General features: G+C 41.8%; 1 protein-coding gene across 3 annotated transcripts in view; it reads right to left on the reverse strand.

Moving 5' to 3' along the window:
- Positions 1 to 13380, reverse strand: part of Wapl (WAPL cohesin release factor) — a 72298-nt gene that overhangs the window by 15952 nt on the left and 42966 nt on the right. For 2 of the 3 annotated variants that reach the window (XM_013148626.3, XM_003466083.5), the window contains exons 5-9: positions 9292 to 9387; positions 7071 to 7223; positions 6657 to 6793; positions 5483 to 5594; positions 2279 to 2506 (exon numbers count right to left, since the gene is read on the reverse strand). In XM_013148626.3, the coding sequence (XP_013004080.2) occupies positions 2279 to 2506; positions 5483 to 5594; positions 6657 to 6793; positions 7071 to 7223; positions 9292 to 9387 (726 nt within the window). The remainder of the gene's footprint in view (positions 1 to 2278; positions 2507 to 5482; positions 5595 to 6656; positions 6794 to 7070; positions 7224 to 9291; positions 9388 to 13380) is intronic. The other variant, XM_063233730.1, reaches the window with a different exon arrangement.

Consider the following 13380-nt stretch of genomic DNA (forward strand, 5'->3'; position numbering starts at 1 on the left):
TTTTTAACTACATTACGTACTAATACTCCAAGGTCACCGCTAGAGGGAGCACAAAAGGGGAAAGCCATTTTAAAACCAGGTTAACTTTATGTTCTCTCTTAGTTCATTTCCTAACTGCACACAGACACTTCCAACAAACAGTAATCGGTTCTTGATGTAATAAAGGAACTTTTGCATAACAGAAGAAATGCTTTAATTAGCAAAGCCTGAAGAGACCTGGTTTTCTATCCAAAGCTTCTGCCCTTCAAAAGATGCAAATTTACATGCTGGCCTATATTATATTTGGAACAGAATATAAATTAAGATATTTAGAAACACAAACAACAGATCTTACTAGTATCACAAGTTTAAAAGAGGGATCCAGAATATTGGGCAATACTGTATGTTAAGTTGTTCAAGGTGACTGGTAGAAAATTAGACTCTAATACTACAAACACAAATTTACTGTGTCCATGTCTCATTCTAAGTCCCGTAGAGAGGAATTTAATGAAAGATTTAACTTGGCCCTGGTGTATGAGCCGGGCCACCTCAGTGCTGCAGATGCCCACAAAGGCAGCACAGTTAAGAAGGGACATAATAATTCAGTACAAATACAGTGAAAATGCCTTTGAGGTTTTATGATAAAAAGAAACTTTAATGTCTATTTCTATTGGCATAAAAAGATATTTTACGCAATCTTCAGTATTATTAGCTAGCTTTAAAATATAGCCTATTAAGCACTTTATTTGAAATATATCATTGCTCAGAATACTACTATGTGCTGGGTGTGGTGGTGCAGGCCTGTAATCCCAGCACTCGGGAAAGAGTGAGCCAAGAAGATTGCTGAGTTCCAGGCCAGCTTAGGATACAGAGCGAGTTCAAGGCTTGGCTGAACTGCATAGTGAGGTCCTGCCTAAAAAAATGGGGGGTGGGATGGCCAGGGGTTTTAGCTCAGCAGCATAATTGCCTGCCTGGGAAGTGCAAGTTTGTGAGTTCCATCACTGGTACAAGAAGGGGGAAAGGAGGAAAAAAAAAAGCCAGACAGACACCATTAAAAATGGTAAAAAGATCATTTGGGGCCAACGGTTTAGCTCAGTGGCTAAGTGCCTGCCTGGCAAGCACAAGGTCATGAGTTCAATCCCCAGTACAAAAAAAAAAAAAAAAAAAAAAAAAAAAAAACACTAAAAACAAAAAAAACCCAGACTACTACTATGCAATTGTGTTACCTCTCAGTTATTTAAGTATACGATAATACTATACTATACCTAAGAATTACCTTTCCTTAGCACATTTAACAATACTAATACATTTCAAAGGAGAAGTTAAGAAATTCATATAAGAACAAAATTCACACATAGTTTTCCTTGAATGAAACAATTTATGAAGTATGTGTGATACAATTTAAAACAAGCTGAGGAAGGAAAAAGAGACACCCTTAAACTGGCTCCTGTGGTGTCGGGTTTGAACCAGGTCAGAGACTTCAGGAAGGGAACGGAACTAGGCCTAAGCAGAACTCCCTGGAAGATGAGCAAGTAGCTCACTTCGACTAGAACTGGCCCAGTCTCCATGCACTGATAGGTGCACAGCCGGCCAGGTCAGTCCTTTATCCCATCAGCTGGCTTTAAGCAATGTAAGCCAGGCTCCCTGAGGAATCTCTGAAGCTAGTTGACAGTGCCTGGTGACTCCCAAAAAAACATGGCTCAGCCAGATGGAATGAAGAGCCTCCACTCCACAGCTATCAACTGGGATGGAGACCCAACATACCCCAAAACATTAGGCACTCCCCTCAGTTGGGTTATGCAGATTATTCTCTCCCCATGCTGCAGAGGTGATCTCAGGCATCCTGCCTAGCCGAGTTCACAGGGCTCCTGAATTTCTCACCACTCTGTCACTCACCTGCCAGCCTCTCCCCTCGAGTTAGTAAAACCTGGGTTGGGCTCTGGGTCCTGGCCTTTGTTCCAATGAATCATCAGCCTAGCTGGACTTAGGACCCTTTGGCTCCCCAAAACTGTAATTATGGCTCAGTGTCTTTATTCTTGCTAGAATAAAGTTGCTAGAATAAATAATAATAAAGTCGCTAGAATAAAGTGGTAGACTGGAATTAATTAATTTGAATTCCAATAACTTTTCCACAGGATTGCAAATATAAACTTCCTGGACTGAGATGAGGACCGGGAAGAACTCTGTGTACCTCAGAAAAATCTGCCAAGCTGTAAACCAAGGCTAGGAGGCTAAAGGATTTCTCCCAAGCCACACAGCCACGGTGACAGTCACCAGTGGAAGGCAGGCCAGAACTCACCGTTATGTTTTCTAGATCAAGATGCTTATTGTGTACAGTTTCACACAGTCTCCGGATTTTCTCCTTGATTTTGTTCATATCCTTCTCATTCAGCAGCTTAGCTGACGAAGCATCCTGTTCCAGCTCCAGGAGTCGGATCATGAGATCTAGGCTAGCTCTGTCGAGATCCATGTTCAAGCGATCTCGACTCAGTATGTACATAAGGGCAGCTGTACAGAGGGACAGGTTCTTAGAGGGCCAGGAAGAGAAAAAAGGGTTCGTGTAAGTAATTTCTGACAATCAGGAAACAAGACCAGCACTGATGATGCTGGCATCTGCTTACAGGTTAAAACGAGTAAAACTCAGGTTGCTGATGATGTAAACTTTGAAAATGCTTGATTCAGTGGCCTCTCTAAATATTCTAGGGAAACACGACTACTAAATAAATAAAGCACCATTTCTTAAAAATTTTCCTTTCTATCCACCTTCCCTATGTGAATGTTCAAAACTGAATGAATATAAGCCAAATTACATATTCCTTTGACAATTTGGAGGTACAGTTTATAGAACATTAATTGTCAGATAGCTATTTACAACATAGACACCATTTTTCAGTTCAAAATCAGTAACGTAAATGTTTCAAAATCTGCAACAAACAAATGGCACAAATTTCCCCCTACAAAATACACATACACATGTCTGTCTGTAACAGTATATAAACCTGGGGCTGGGGATTTAGCTCAGCGGCATAAGCACCTGCCTTGTAAGCAGGCAGTCGTGAGTTTGATCCCTGGCACCGATAAAAATGAAAAATAAATAAATAAATAAATAAAACAGTATATAAACCTAAGATACTGAAATAAATGTATTTGGGGTAATTTCTTTAAAATAACCAAATCTGGGGGCTGGGGATTTAGCTCAGCGGCATAAGCACCTGCCTTGCAAGCAGGCAGTCGTGAGTTCGATCCCCGGTACCGATAAAAAACGAAAAAGACAAAAAATAAATAAATAAATAAATAAATAAATAAATAAAATAACCAAATCTGGTTATTCAGTATTTTCCCAGTAACTGCTAATAAAATATGCTCTCAAAAATCACCGAGTTCAGTAACTAGCATACTGTTCATAACAGGTTCTGCAACCTACAAAAGCTAAAGGTGATCTAGTTTAGATCAATGTCAAAACAACCTCCAGTATGCACGGATTCAGATGCCAGCGGAAGAAAGAAAACGCACACGCAGGAGCGTGCACAGACCTTGCCCATCACTATTACTCGGTGACCACCCCTCAACAGACAAGGGAAGGAGCGCTCCCCCATGAGCACGCGCGCGGCATGAACACCCCATCTAGAGACTCTCTGCAGCTCCCAAGGACCAGCCAGACACCCGCCACTCCCGTGCCCTTTCATGGAACTGAGCAAAACGCCACAGAGTCTGCTACCCTGCGTGTCCCCAACCCGCTCCCCATGGGTAACGTCCAACAAGTAACACTTAAGATATTCTGTATTCATTTCAATGTACAAAACAAAATAATCCAACAACTTAAACACTGAAGCCCTCACAGGAGGAAAAAGTTTGGAAATTTATTCAAGTTACTGGTTAATCGATTACACTGCAAATTATTTTCAGAAGTGAGGGTGCCACAGTCAAGGCCACAGGGAACCCTGAGCCAAGGAAGCACAGTAATGTCTGTCTGCTCTCACCGCGTAACAAAGCCAACCAACTACACCCACGTGTTGTCCTCCTTGTGCCACCTTGTCGCACCCTGGTAAAAGTGAGGCTCTCAAGCTCAGACTCGGGAGAACTGCTCTTTTCAATAGACTCGCATGAGTCCAATTCTCTACTATCCACTCTGTACTTGGAACCTAGTTTCCTTGAATAAGTATAATTAAAGCCACCTCAAAATATCACTGTGATAATGGCTAATTCAAGTAACACTACTTTTCCTAGCTTCTGACAGTGATAAAGCTAATTATTAACAGAAAGTGTCAAAGGCAATGTAAATGAAGAATTTATTTTATTCCCAATGTGATCAATATGATTGTCTTCCAGTTTCAATACTGGCCAAAAAGTTTAAGGAGTTCAAATCATTAATATCAAGATTTTTTTAAATAGAAGATACCATGCATACAAAATTAAACATCCAGCATGGTACATTAGCTATGATAAAAGAACGAAAATTTAATAGCACAAATGGACAAACTAAGAGGCTTTAAAAAAAACTTCGTAAGAAAATATTCAAATGTTACTAAGCAAAACCTACAGCTTTCAGAATTAATATAGAGATAAGATACTTTCATGATACAGAACACCAAACCAACCCTACAGAGAGTGCTGAAGGTCATTCTAGAAGAAGATAAAGATGATCATGATTCCAGGGACAGCAGCAGAGGGGAGTCACCAAGCAGGGCAGGCAACTGAGTGGAGGGGAAACATGGGGGACCAAGGGCAGGAGCAGAGCATGGTGGAGATGAGTCAGTGTGTGTCGGCCATAACACTAATGTAGATGGCCTCAACTTACCAATACAAACAAACATGGGAGACAGGATTCATCAATATGCTGTACACAAGAAACACATCTGACTACAAAGAAAATTCATGGACTGAAGGTCAGAGGAGACAAGACAATGCTCCATGGGACAGAGACCCAGCAAAAAGCCGGAGCAGCTCACCCCTCAACCACTAAGCAGATAAGAAAGACACGGTATTTTTATACAATGTAAACTATCAAGCTATAGTTTCAGCTATACAGAATGATAACCTCAAGGTTCTTGTAGGTAAATAGATGCAACCGGAGATCATGCTCATGAGTGAACCAGTTTGGACTCACAATCGTGAACATATGTTATCGCCCTGGTATGGAAAACTGAACGAGTCAGTGGGATCCAAAATATACGACAGGTATTGTAAGGGTGAAAGGGGAGGAGATGTCAAAAAAGGAAGGTGGCAGCCACTGTTAATTTCCTATTACCTTGTTTTGCAGTCCTGTATTGTTTTCATTGTTTGGTTTGGTTTGGGTTTTATTTTGTTTTGTTTTGTTAGATTCTATCTAACAAAATGTCTGATGATATGGGCAGCTATTTTGAAGATAAGATATTCAGCAAATAAAACGAATTCAACCTATAATTTGGATACGTTCATGTAAGTATTCAGTGAGGGTATTTTCTGGTGGAAATAGACTTAAGATTTTACACTAAAGATTCTCAAACTCAGAAACATAAAATACCTGGTGGTGCTGGGAATCATCCAAGGTTTTGAAGACCATTGCAACCATTCCATGTGCTCGCAGGTGCATTCGGAAACTGGGCATGGCACACTTGGTGGCCAGGCTAATAACACTAGGGGAAGAACATGACTGTTCAGGAAAGCCAAGGTGACTAGTACATTGGTTTTAAGTTTGCACAATGCCAAAACGATCAACGGTAATGAGGTGCCGATCACAACATAAAAACCGTGAGCAGGGCAGGCAGGGTGGTGCACACTGATCATCCCACACTCTGGGAGGCAGAAGGCAGGAGGCCACCAAGTTCAAGCCCAGTCTGGGAAACTTAGTGAGACTGCTTCAAAATAAAAATCAGAAAGGGCTGTGGATGCAGCTCAATGGTAAAGCCCTCGTTCAATTCCCAGTATTACCAAACCAAAAGCCACAAAATTCCAAGAAGCGGAGCATCACCCCCGGCACTACTCCAAAGGCTGCAGCAGCAGGATGGCAAGCTGAAGGTCAGCCTAGGGAGACTGCTGCAAAACAGCAGACCTTTTGGCTGCCATGCAAGAGGCTCTGAGTTCAACCCCTGATCTCCCCCACCCGCAAAGTCCTAAACACTATGAGAAATCCAAATATTAAAAAACACTAATGCCTACTACGTGACTGGTTACTCCTTTTCGACAAATAAATGACTGTCTTCGGTGCATTCCTTACATTAGCACTGCCATTAACAGTCTCACCTGACCTTCCCAATGCTTCTGATGCATCAAACCTATGATTATATTAGACTGAACACTTTGAACTGACTCGTAATTCAACCGAACCAAGATGTTTAACTCACTACAATATGCAAAACATGATCTGTATTTTGACATATTGAATTAACAACATAGTTGATCTGATTTATTACTTGATATATGAAATTCTAAGATGAAAAAACTTACATTCTTTGGTATTCTATTTTTTGTTTTAGGTCACTGGAAATTGAAGCCTATACTACGCAAACAAAACAAAACAAGTCTAGATCACTTTGCTTTCCCTCTATTACATGGAATGCAGTCCTTTACATTTTATTATCTCTGCTATAGGCTACAAAATCAAAAAATTTGCTTTTTGCACAATTCTATGTCTAGGTGAAGAAAACCTCAATGACCCAGCATGTACGTAGTTATAAAACATAAATGTAGGCGCTTACCTAAGGCAACGTGTGTTCAGAGGCTGAGTGCTCTTTAAGCCACTTAACAAGTACTCAATGTCATCAGTGAACTCTTGGTTCTCACCAAATTCCACCACGTCGTTGAAGTGCTTCACGTGCTGAACAACAGTATACAGCTGCCAAGAAAAGAGTAAGGCCACCCCTTGGTAACTTGGATCAGCACATATGAATGTGAGGCTCACTGCCTTTTATGTGAAAGTACTGTACATACAACGCTTCACTAGATGGCAACTAAAACACTGTTAAAACATTGGCGGTAGTAGGACAAGATTAACTTGCAACTTGCGGCTCACAGCTCTGGCTACCAGTGCACTGGCATTTCTGCACATTACAGGGCTACATGTTACATACAAAGGGCTATCCACGTGCAATAAACTGGTCATGGCTGCTTACTTCTTTGTCTTCTTTTCTGCATTTCAGTGCAGTAACTATATCTTGGTAGGGATGAGTAGGTATTGTCACAGTTTTTATCACTTTGAGTGGTGGTGCAGGAGCCTTAAAAACTCCATCATCTTTTTGATTTGGTTCCTTTGAAGACAGCCTCACCTATTAATAAAGGTATTAAATTAGTTGTTCTAAATAAATATTTTGAAATAGTAACATCTTGTCTAACTGGTAAGTAAGCTTTAAAAAAGTAAAGTTTAAAAGGGGAGAAGAGTACAGCAGAGGCCTCTGAAAGGTCCTAAGAGATACTTTAATTCCATACACAAGTAGGTATACACGTTTTACACGCAGAAGAACCACTCAGGAACTCCCTGTCTTTTTAAATCTTACATTCATGTGACTTATCTCTAGGGCAATGAAAGAATAAAAAACCACAATTACATGCATAAATAGCACTGATAAGCTGCTTTGAGGTGGGACAGACAGTAAAACAACAGACAAGTGAATGCGGGTTGAGTCACAGGTCAGCAGCATAGCACCTGCCTAGCAAGCACAAGATCTGGAGTTCTATTCCTAGTACCAAAAAAAAAAAAAAAAATCAGAAAGCTGCAGTAGTTCAGTATAGATAGTTACAGCAAGAGCTGGGCAATGTGGTGAATGACTGTCACGACAGCATTTCATTTGAGGGGCTGAGCGGGAGGACTGCTGTGAGATTGAGGCCAACTTAGACTACATAGGGAGATCTTGTCTCAAAAAACAAAAACAAAAGCAAAAGAAATAGTTGTATCAAGAATAGGGCATACATCAGCATGTTGTATTATTCCCAAGGACACATAAAAATGTTTCACGCTGGGCCGGGGATTCATTTAGTTCAGCAGCATAAGCGTCTGCCTGACAGGCATGAAGTCATGAGTCCGATCCCTGGTACCAAAAAACAGTTTCATGCTACCAGTAAGAGTTTATGGTGGTGCACACTTCTAATGCTAGCACTCCAGGAGGCAGAGTCAAGAGGATCTTGAGAATGAGCCCAGTAGCTGGGTGTGGTGGTTCACTCCTATGAACTCAGCACTCGGAAGCTTGAGGCAGGATCAGCCTGCGCTACACAGTGACCCCAAGGTCACCCTGAACTGCACAGGAAGAATGAGCCCAGTGTGTATGATCCAGGGAATTAAGAGAGACTCTTTCCCAAGATAAAAGAAGTAAACAATGCTGGGGATACGGCTCAGTATGAAGTCCTTGGTTCGATCCCAGGCAAGGCATGGGGTGGACTGAAGAAAATCTACTGGAGAAAAAACGCTACACTGTGTTTTATACATCTGTTTCTAGGCCTGGGGTGTGTGGCTGGATCGTAGAGTACTTGCCCATCATACAAAGGGCTCAGAGTTCAAAACCCAGCACCACAAGGGGGGCCAGGGAGCATGAGCATCAGGTGGGGTGGCACCTAGAGGCTGAGGCAGGAAGCCTGAGAGTTAAGAGACCACCCTGGGCTACAGAGTTCAAGGTCAGCCTGAATTATGCAAGGAAGTCTCAAAAGCAGGAAGGGGTGACCTCTAGTCCCTATTTTTTAGGTTGCTGTTATAAAGAACTCATTCCTCTGACAGCTCTAATCTGCACTGCTAACCTAGTAGTTCTCATGTATGACACTATCGAGGAAAAACCCTACTTTTTAAATTTTTTTTGGTACCGGGGATTGAACTCACAATCTTGTGCTCATCACACAGGAGCTTATACCACTGAGCTAAATCCCTGGCAAAAAACAATTTAATAAGAGCCCTTCAAAAATGTGTTCTGGACTAAAAAGTCAGTACTGCCAATGTATGCAAAAATTCTCCTTTGAAAAGCAACTTAAGCAATGAAAAGCACTTTGAGATCTGTGCAGAATTAATTTATAATGTAGTCCTTAATGGTCAATACACACTTCAAATAAAGTCATTCCTTAAACTTTCATTACACTGCAAGTTCTACAAGGTCTTCTGTTTTTAAGAATATTTTAATTATAGTACTTTTAAAGGCTTTCATTTCTAAACTAGTAACTACAAGAAGTTCTGATGTTCACCCCACAGCCCTAACTTTTCCAGTGAATTCAATGAAAGCTACCAAGCCTCAGTGAGCAAGGCCAAAACCTGGTGTTAATCAGAAGTTACAGACTCACGAATTATCCACAGGGACAGTCACTGCTTAACTAATTTAACTTACTAAAAAGCAGAGTAAAGACGGCCAGCTCACTTACTGTGACATTCTGAGGTTTTACTACTGGTGGTCCAGGCAGTTCTTCTGATTCCGGATGGTTCCAATGTCTGGCGTTATATACAGCTTTTGTAGGTGACTGGAGAAACAAAACAGCACAAGTAAGAACATCCGGGACTACTCCCATCATGCTCCACGCCTCTTGCAGACACAGCCACTGTGGGATGTGACCACCCAGTTGGCCCTTGGTGCCACGTGCAACCCTCACCAACAAGGGGAGAGGCACTGGAGAGACAGCCTCCTGTGCATGCAGATTCGGCACTGATGCCCCGCACTCAGCACGTTCTCAGGTACACTGTGCTGCTCTACTGGATCACACTCCAGTCTCCCGTCAGTCTGTGGCTTTGCAATTGGTAAGGGTGAACGTGGTGCACATACCTTATGAGACACACAAGACCTAGAGCAGTATCCCATAATACTCAAATTCTAAGAGACGCAGACACGTTTACACGAGATGGGATAAAGAGGTGAATTATCGCACATTAATTTAGGCTATCCTGCCACCTAAATGTATGAAAAAATCAGTTTTAACTGAATTTCATACCTGACAAAAAATAATTGTGAACCTATGAAATTAAGCCCACAGGATGAAATCTGTACAGAAGTACAGGAATGAAACTCTTTCAAAGGAGACTGCATAAACAAAGTCTCGGACAACACAGATAAATTAACCCTTTCTCTGCTCCATGCTCTACACAGGGACGCTTAAACGATGTTTTTCAAAGTGAAGGCCTGCCACACCACGTAATCCTCCCGCCTCTGCCTCCAGCACTTGGGATTACAGGTGTGTCACCACGCCCAGCCGTGTTCTTTAAATTTCAAGACACTCTCTGATCTAATTAGTTTACCTATGAAACAATAATCTTTATATTTTTACAACTACACACAAAAAATGAGAACAAGTAGGAAAACATAACAAAACTATGACCCAAACCCTCCATTCCCATGATCCGCATCAGAGCTGCCCAGCGCAGCTTCATTAGTAAACTGAGCAATGCGCGACTTGCACAGCTGACCAGGCTTCCTGAGAAGCTGCACCAAGAGGGCGCCACACAGGTAAAGACTGTGCTGCCTGCTTCCTACCGGCCACCTACTGGTTACCAGAGCCTTGGTGTGAGCACCTCTAACATGTCCAGCACCAGGGATGCTGAGGCCATGATGACAGGCTTTTGGGAGGGCAGGTGTCTCAAGCTAGTAAAGTAGCTTAGTGAAAATTGCTTGTTTGCCTAGCATGAGCAAGGCCCCAGGCCAACTGTTAGCATGCATACACACACATACACACATACACACACACACACACACACACACACACACACACACACGAGTTTTAATGCTCTACCATTGTATTCCTTTTTATAAAGTACTGGCTCCAAATAATAATCTTTTGGTTAGTTAAAAAAAAAAAAAGGCTGCCTAGTTCCTCATGTAAAAAAATAGCAGGGTAGCTCAAGATTACAAATTAAAACACTAGAGAGTGACCAAAATAAATGCCATGCCCAGTGTTACGTATCAGTGACACCTGTTATCAGTGACACCTGCTCTGTGATGCCATGCTGTACCTGCCCAGCACCTTCATAAGGAACTAGAACACTGGTCCCCCTGACATTCCAGGGTCTGATAACATGGTAATTATGAAGAAACAGACTGGGGCTCAGTGTTCTTCTGGTCATCTCAAAAGTCCCTGAAGCATAGTAACATAGTAACTAACTATGTGGTACCTATAATCTCAGCATTTGGGAGACTGAGACAGGAAGATCGCTCCAAGTTTAAGGCCAACCTGGGCTACCTAGTGAGTTCAAAGCCAGTGTAAACTGCATAGCAAGACACTGAGCAGTATCAAATTTATGAGCTTTAAAGAATAACATGTACTAAAGTGAGGACAAAAATAGTAAAGCCAAAAAAGAACTTTTCGTTTACTCTGCCCAACGAGCAACATGATTGGACTACTATTTTTAAAAATTTTTAATCATGTTTTACCATTTTATTGCTAATAAGTAATCTTTAAAAAAGCAGATCCAATTACAACTTTTCCCTGACTTTTATTTTGATGTCTCAAAAGGTTATAGGGAGCCAGGAATTTAGCCCAGTGGTGTAAGCATCTACCTGGCAAGCACAAGGTTGTGAGTCTGATCCCCGGTACCAAAAAAAAGGTTACAGAGCCTTCCGTAAGGGACAGCTGAGCTGCTGAAAACATGGCTCCCAAACGCTTAACTAGTACCTGGCTGTGGGACTAACTGCGCGCGCGTGGGCACACACACACACACACACACACGCACACACGCACACACACGCACACGCACGCACGCACACACACACACACACACACACACACACACACACACCCAGCAGCAGCAGCAGCAGCATGAGGAAGAGCAGAGAGAAAGGAAAGAACACTGACTGAGCTCCTCACCTCACTCTAGAGTGACAAAAGAATTCCACATGCTCTGAAACAGACTATGTAGGTGATGCCATCTCTCACAAGCTAGTGTCTCTCAACTAAGTCATAACCATGTACTTACCAGTACAAACACCATACAGCAACAGACTGTCTATGAAAAATCGAAGCCACCCATGCTGTTTGGAATCAACTCTAATAAGCTCTAACTGGGTCACTCTGACTGCACCATCAGGCTTGTCTTAAATTTTGTTAACTTTATCTGGTTTAAAAAGGACATACACAGCATATTCCAGGTTTCTTAACTTTTCTTTGTTAAAGAATTTGTGGATTCTGTTTGTGCTCCAAGGAAGTTAAGCAGGAAGCTCCTACAAACACTGTGACATTCTAAAGATGTGTAACCATTGTGGCATATTTGGTACTAGTCTGCAGTACTGGGGATTGAATGTGGACCTTCACATGCAGCTATGTCCCTAGCCTTTTTGTTATTTTTTGTTTTGAGACAGGGTCTTGCTAAGTTGTTCAAACTACATGCAAACTTTCAGTCTTCTGCCTCAGCCCCCAGAGTGCTGGGATTACAGGCATGTACAACCATGCCCTCCCAGCACTAGTAATCCTAAGCATCCTGTATTCGATCCTATTCAGTTCTTAAAAGCAAGACAAGGTAAATCTCAAATGCAACACTCCATTACAGTAAAAGGAAAATAAGTCAATGACAGACCTTTATCCATGAGAGATAATTTACCTTGTATAAGAACAAAAAACAAAACAAAACGAACCTGGGTTTTACAAACAGTGACAAAACTGATTAGCAGACTGGCTCACTGAATTACAATTATGAACTGAAAAACAGTTCCTTCCTAAAAAGCTAAGAAAAAATGACAAGATCATGCTATTCTCCATTGAGCTGACTCAAAATGGAAATAAAGGTGGGGGGGATAACTTTTTTTTGTCTTTTTCATTTTTATGGGTACCAGGGATCGAACTCACGACTGCCTGCTTGCAAGGCAGGTGCTTATGCTGCTGAGCTAAATTCCCAGGCCCGGTATAACTGTTTTTAAATCATATCAGTTTTCTTTAACAGGACCAAATTATGAGGTGTAAACAATAACATGTATTAAGTGAGGATAAAAATAGTAACCTAATGGGAATGCAGCCAGCTATACCCACATGAAGATTTCAGGAAATCCAGTGACCCGTGGAGCCACTATCCAGCTGATGGACTCCATGAAGGAGTATGCTGCCCAGTACCACTCTGCCACACACAGTGTGCTCAGTACAAGGCAGCGGACAGGGGAATACTGGGACCATCTCGAAGGACTTGTATAAAAGATGGGTAGTGAAAGCAGAGCAGGTCACAATACAGCAAATTGTTATAAAGACGAGAGCATCTTCTAGATCTTTAAAATTTCCTTTGAAGGATAATCGTATCTCAAATTGCCCCAAACTACCAAAGAAAAACACGCATTCAATATTCAGAGTACTAAACTGCTGGACAATTTTGCCAGATCCTGTCTCAAACTAACAGAAAGAACTGAAGACACACACACACACACACACACACACACACACACACACACACACACACACAATTAAAAAAAAGAACTGAGTATGCTGCTCAGTGTCAGACCTAGGTTCCAAGCCACAAAGGAGGTAAGACATGATGTGCTCGAAATC

The sequence above is a fragment of the Cavia porcellus genome, unplaced genomic scaffold (assembly GCF_034190915.1).
Source record: "Cavia porcellus strain 051 isolate PalLab524CR breed Dunkin Hartley unplaced genomic scaffold, mCavPor4.1 scaffold_23, whole genome shotgun sequence".
Taxonomy (NCBI): domain Eukaryota; kingdom Metazoa; phylum Chordata; class Mammalia; order Rodentia; family Caviidae; genus Cavia; species Cavia porcellus.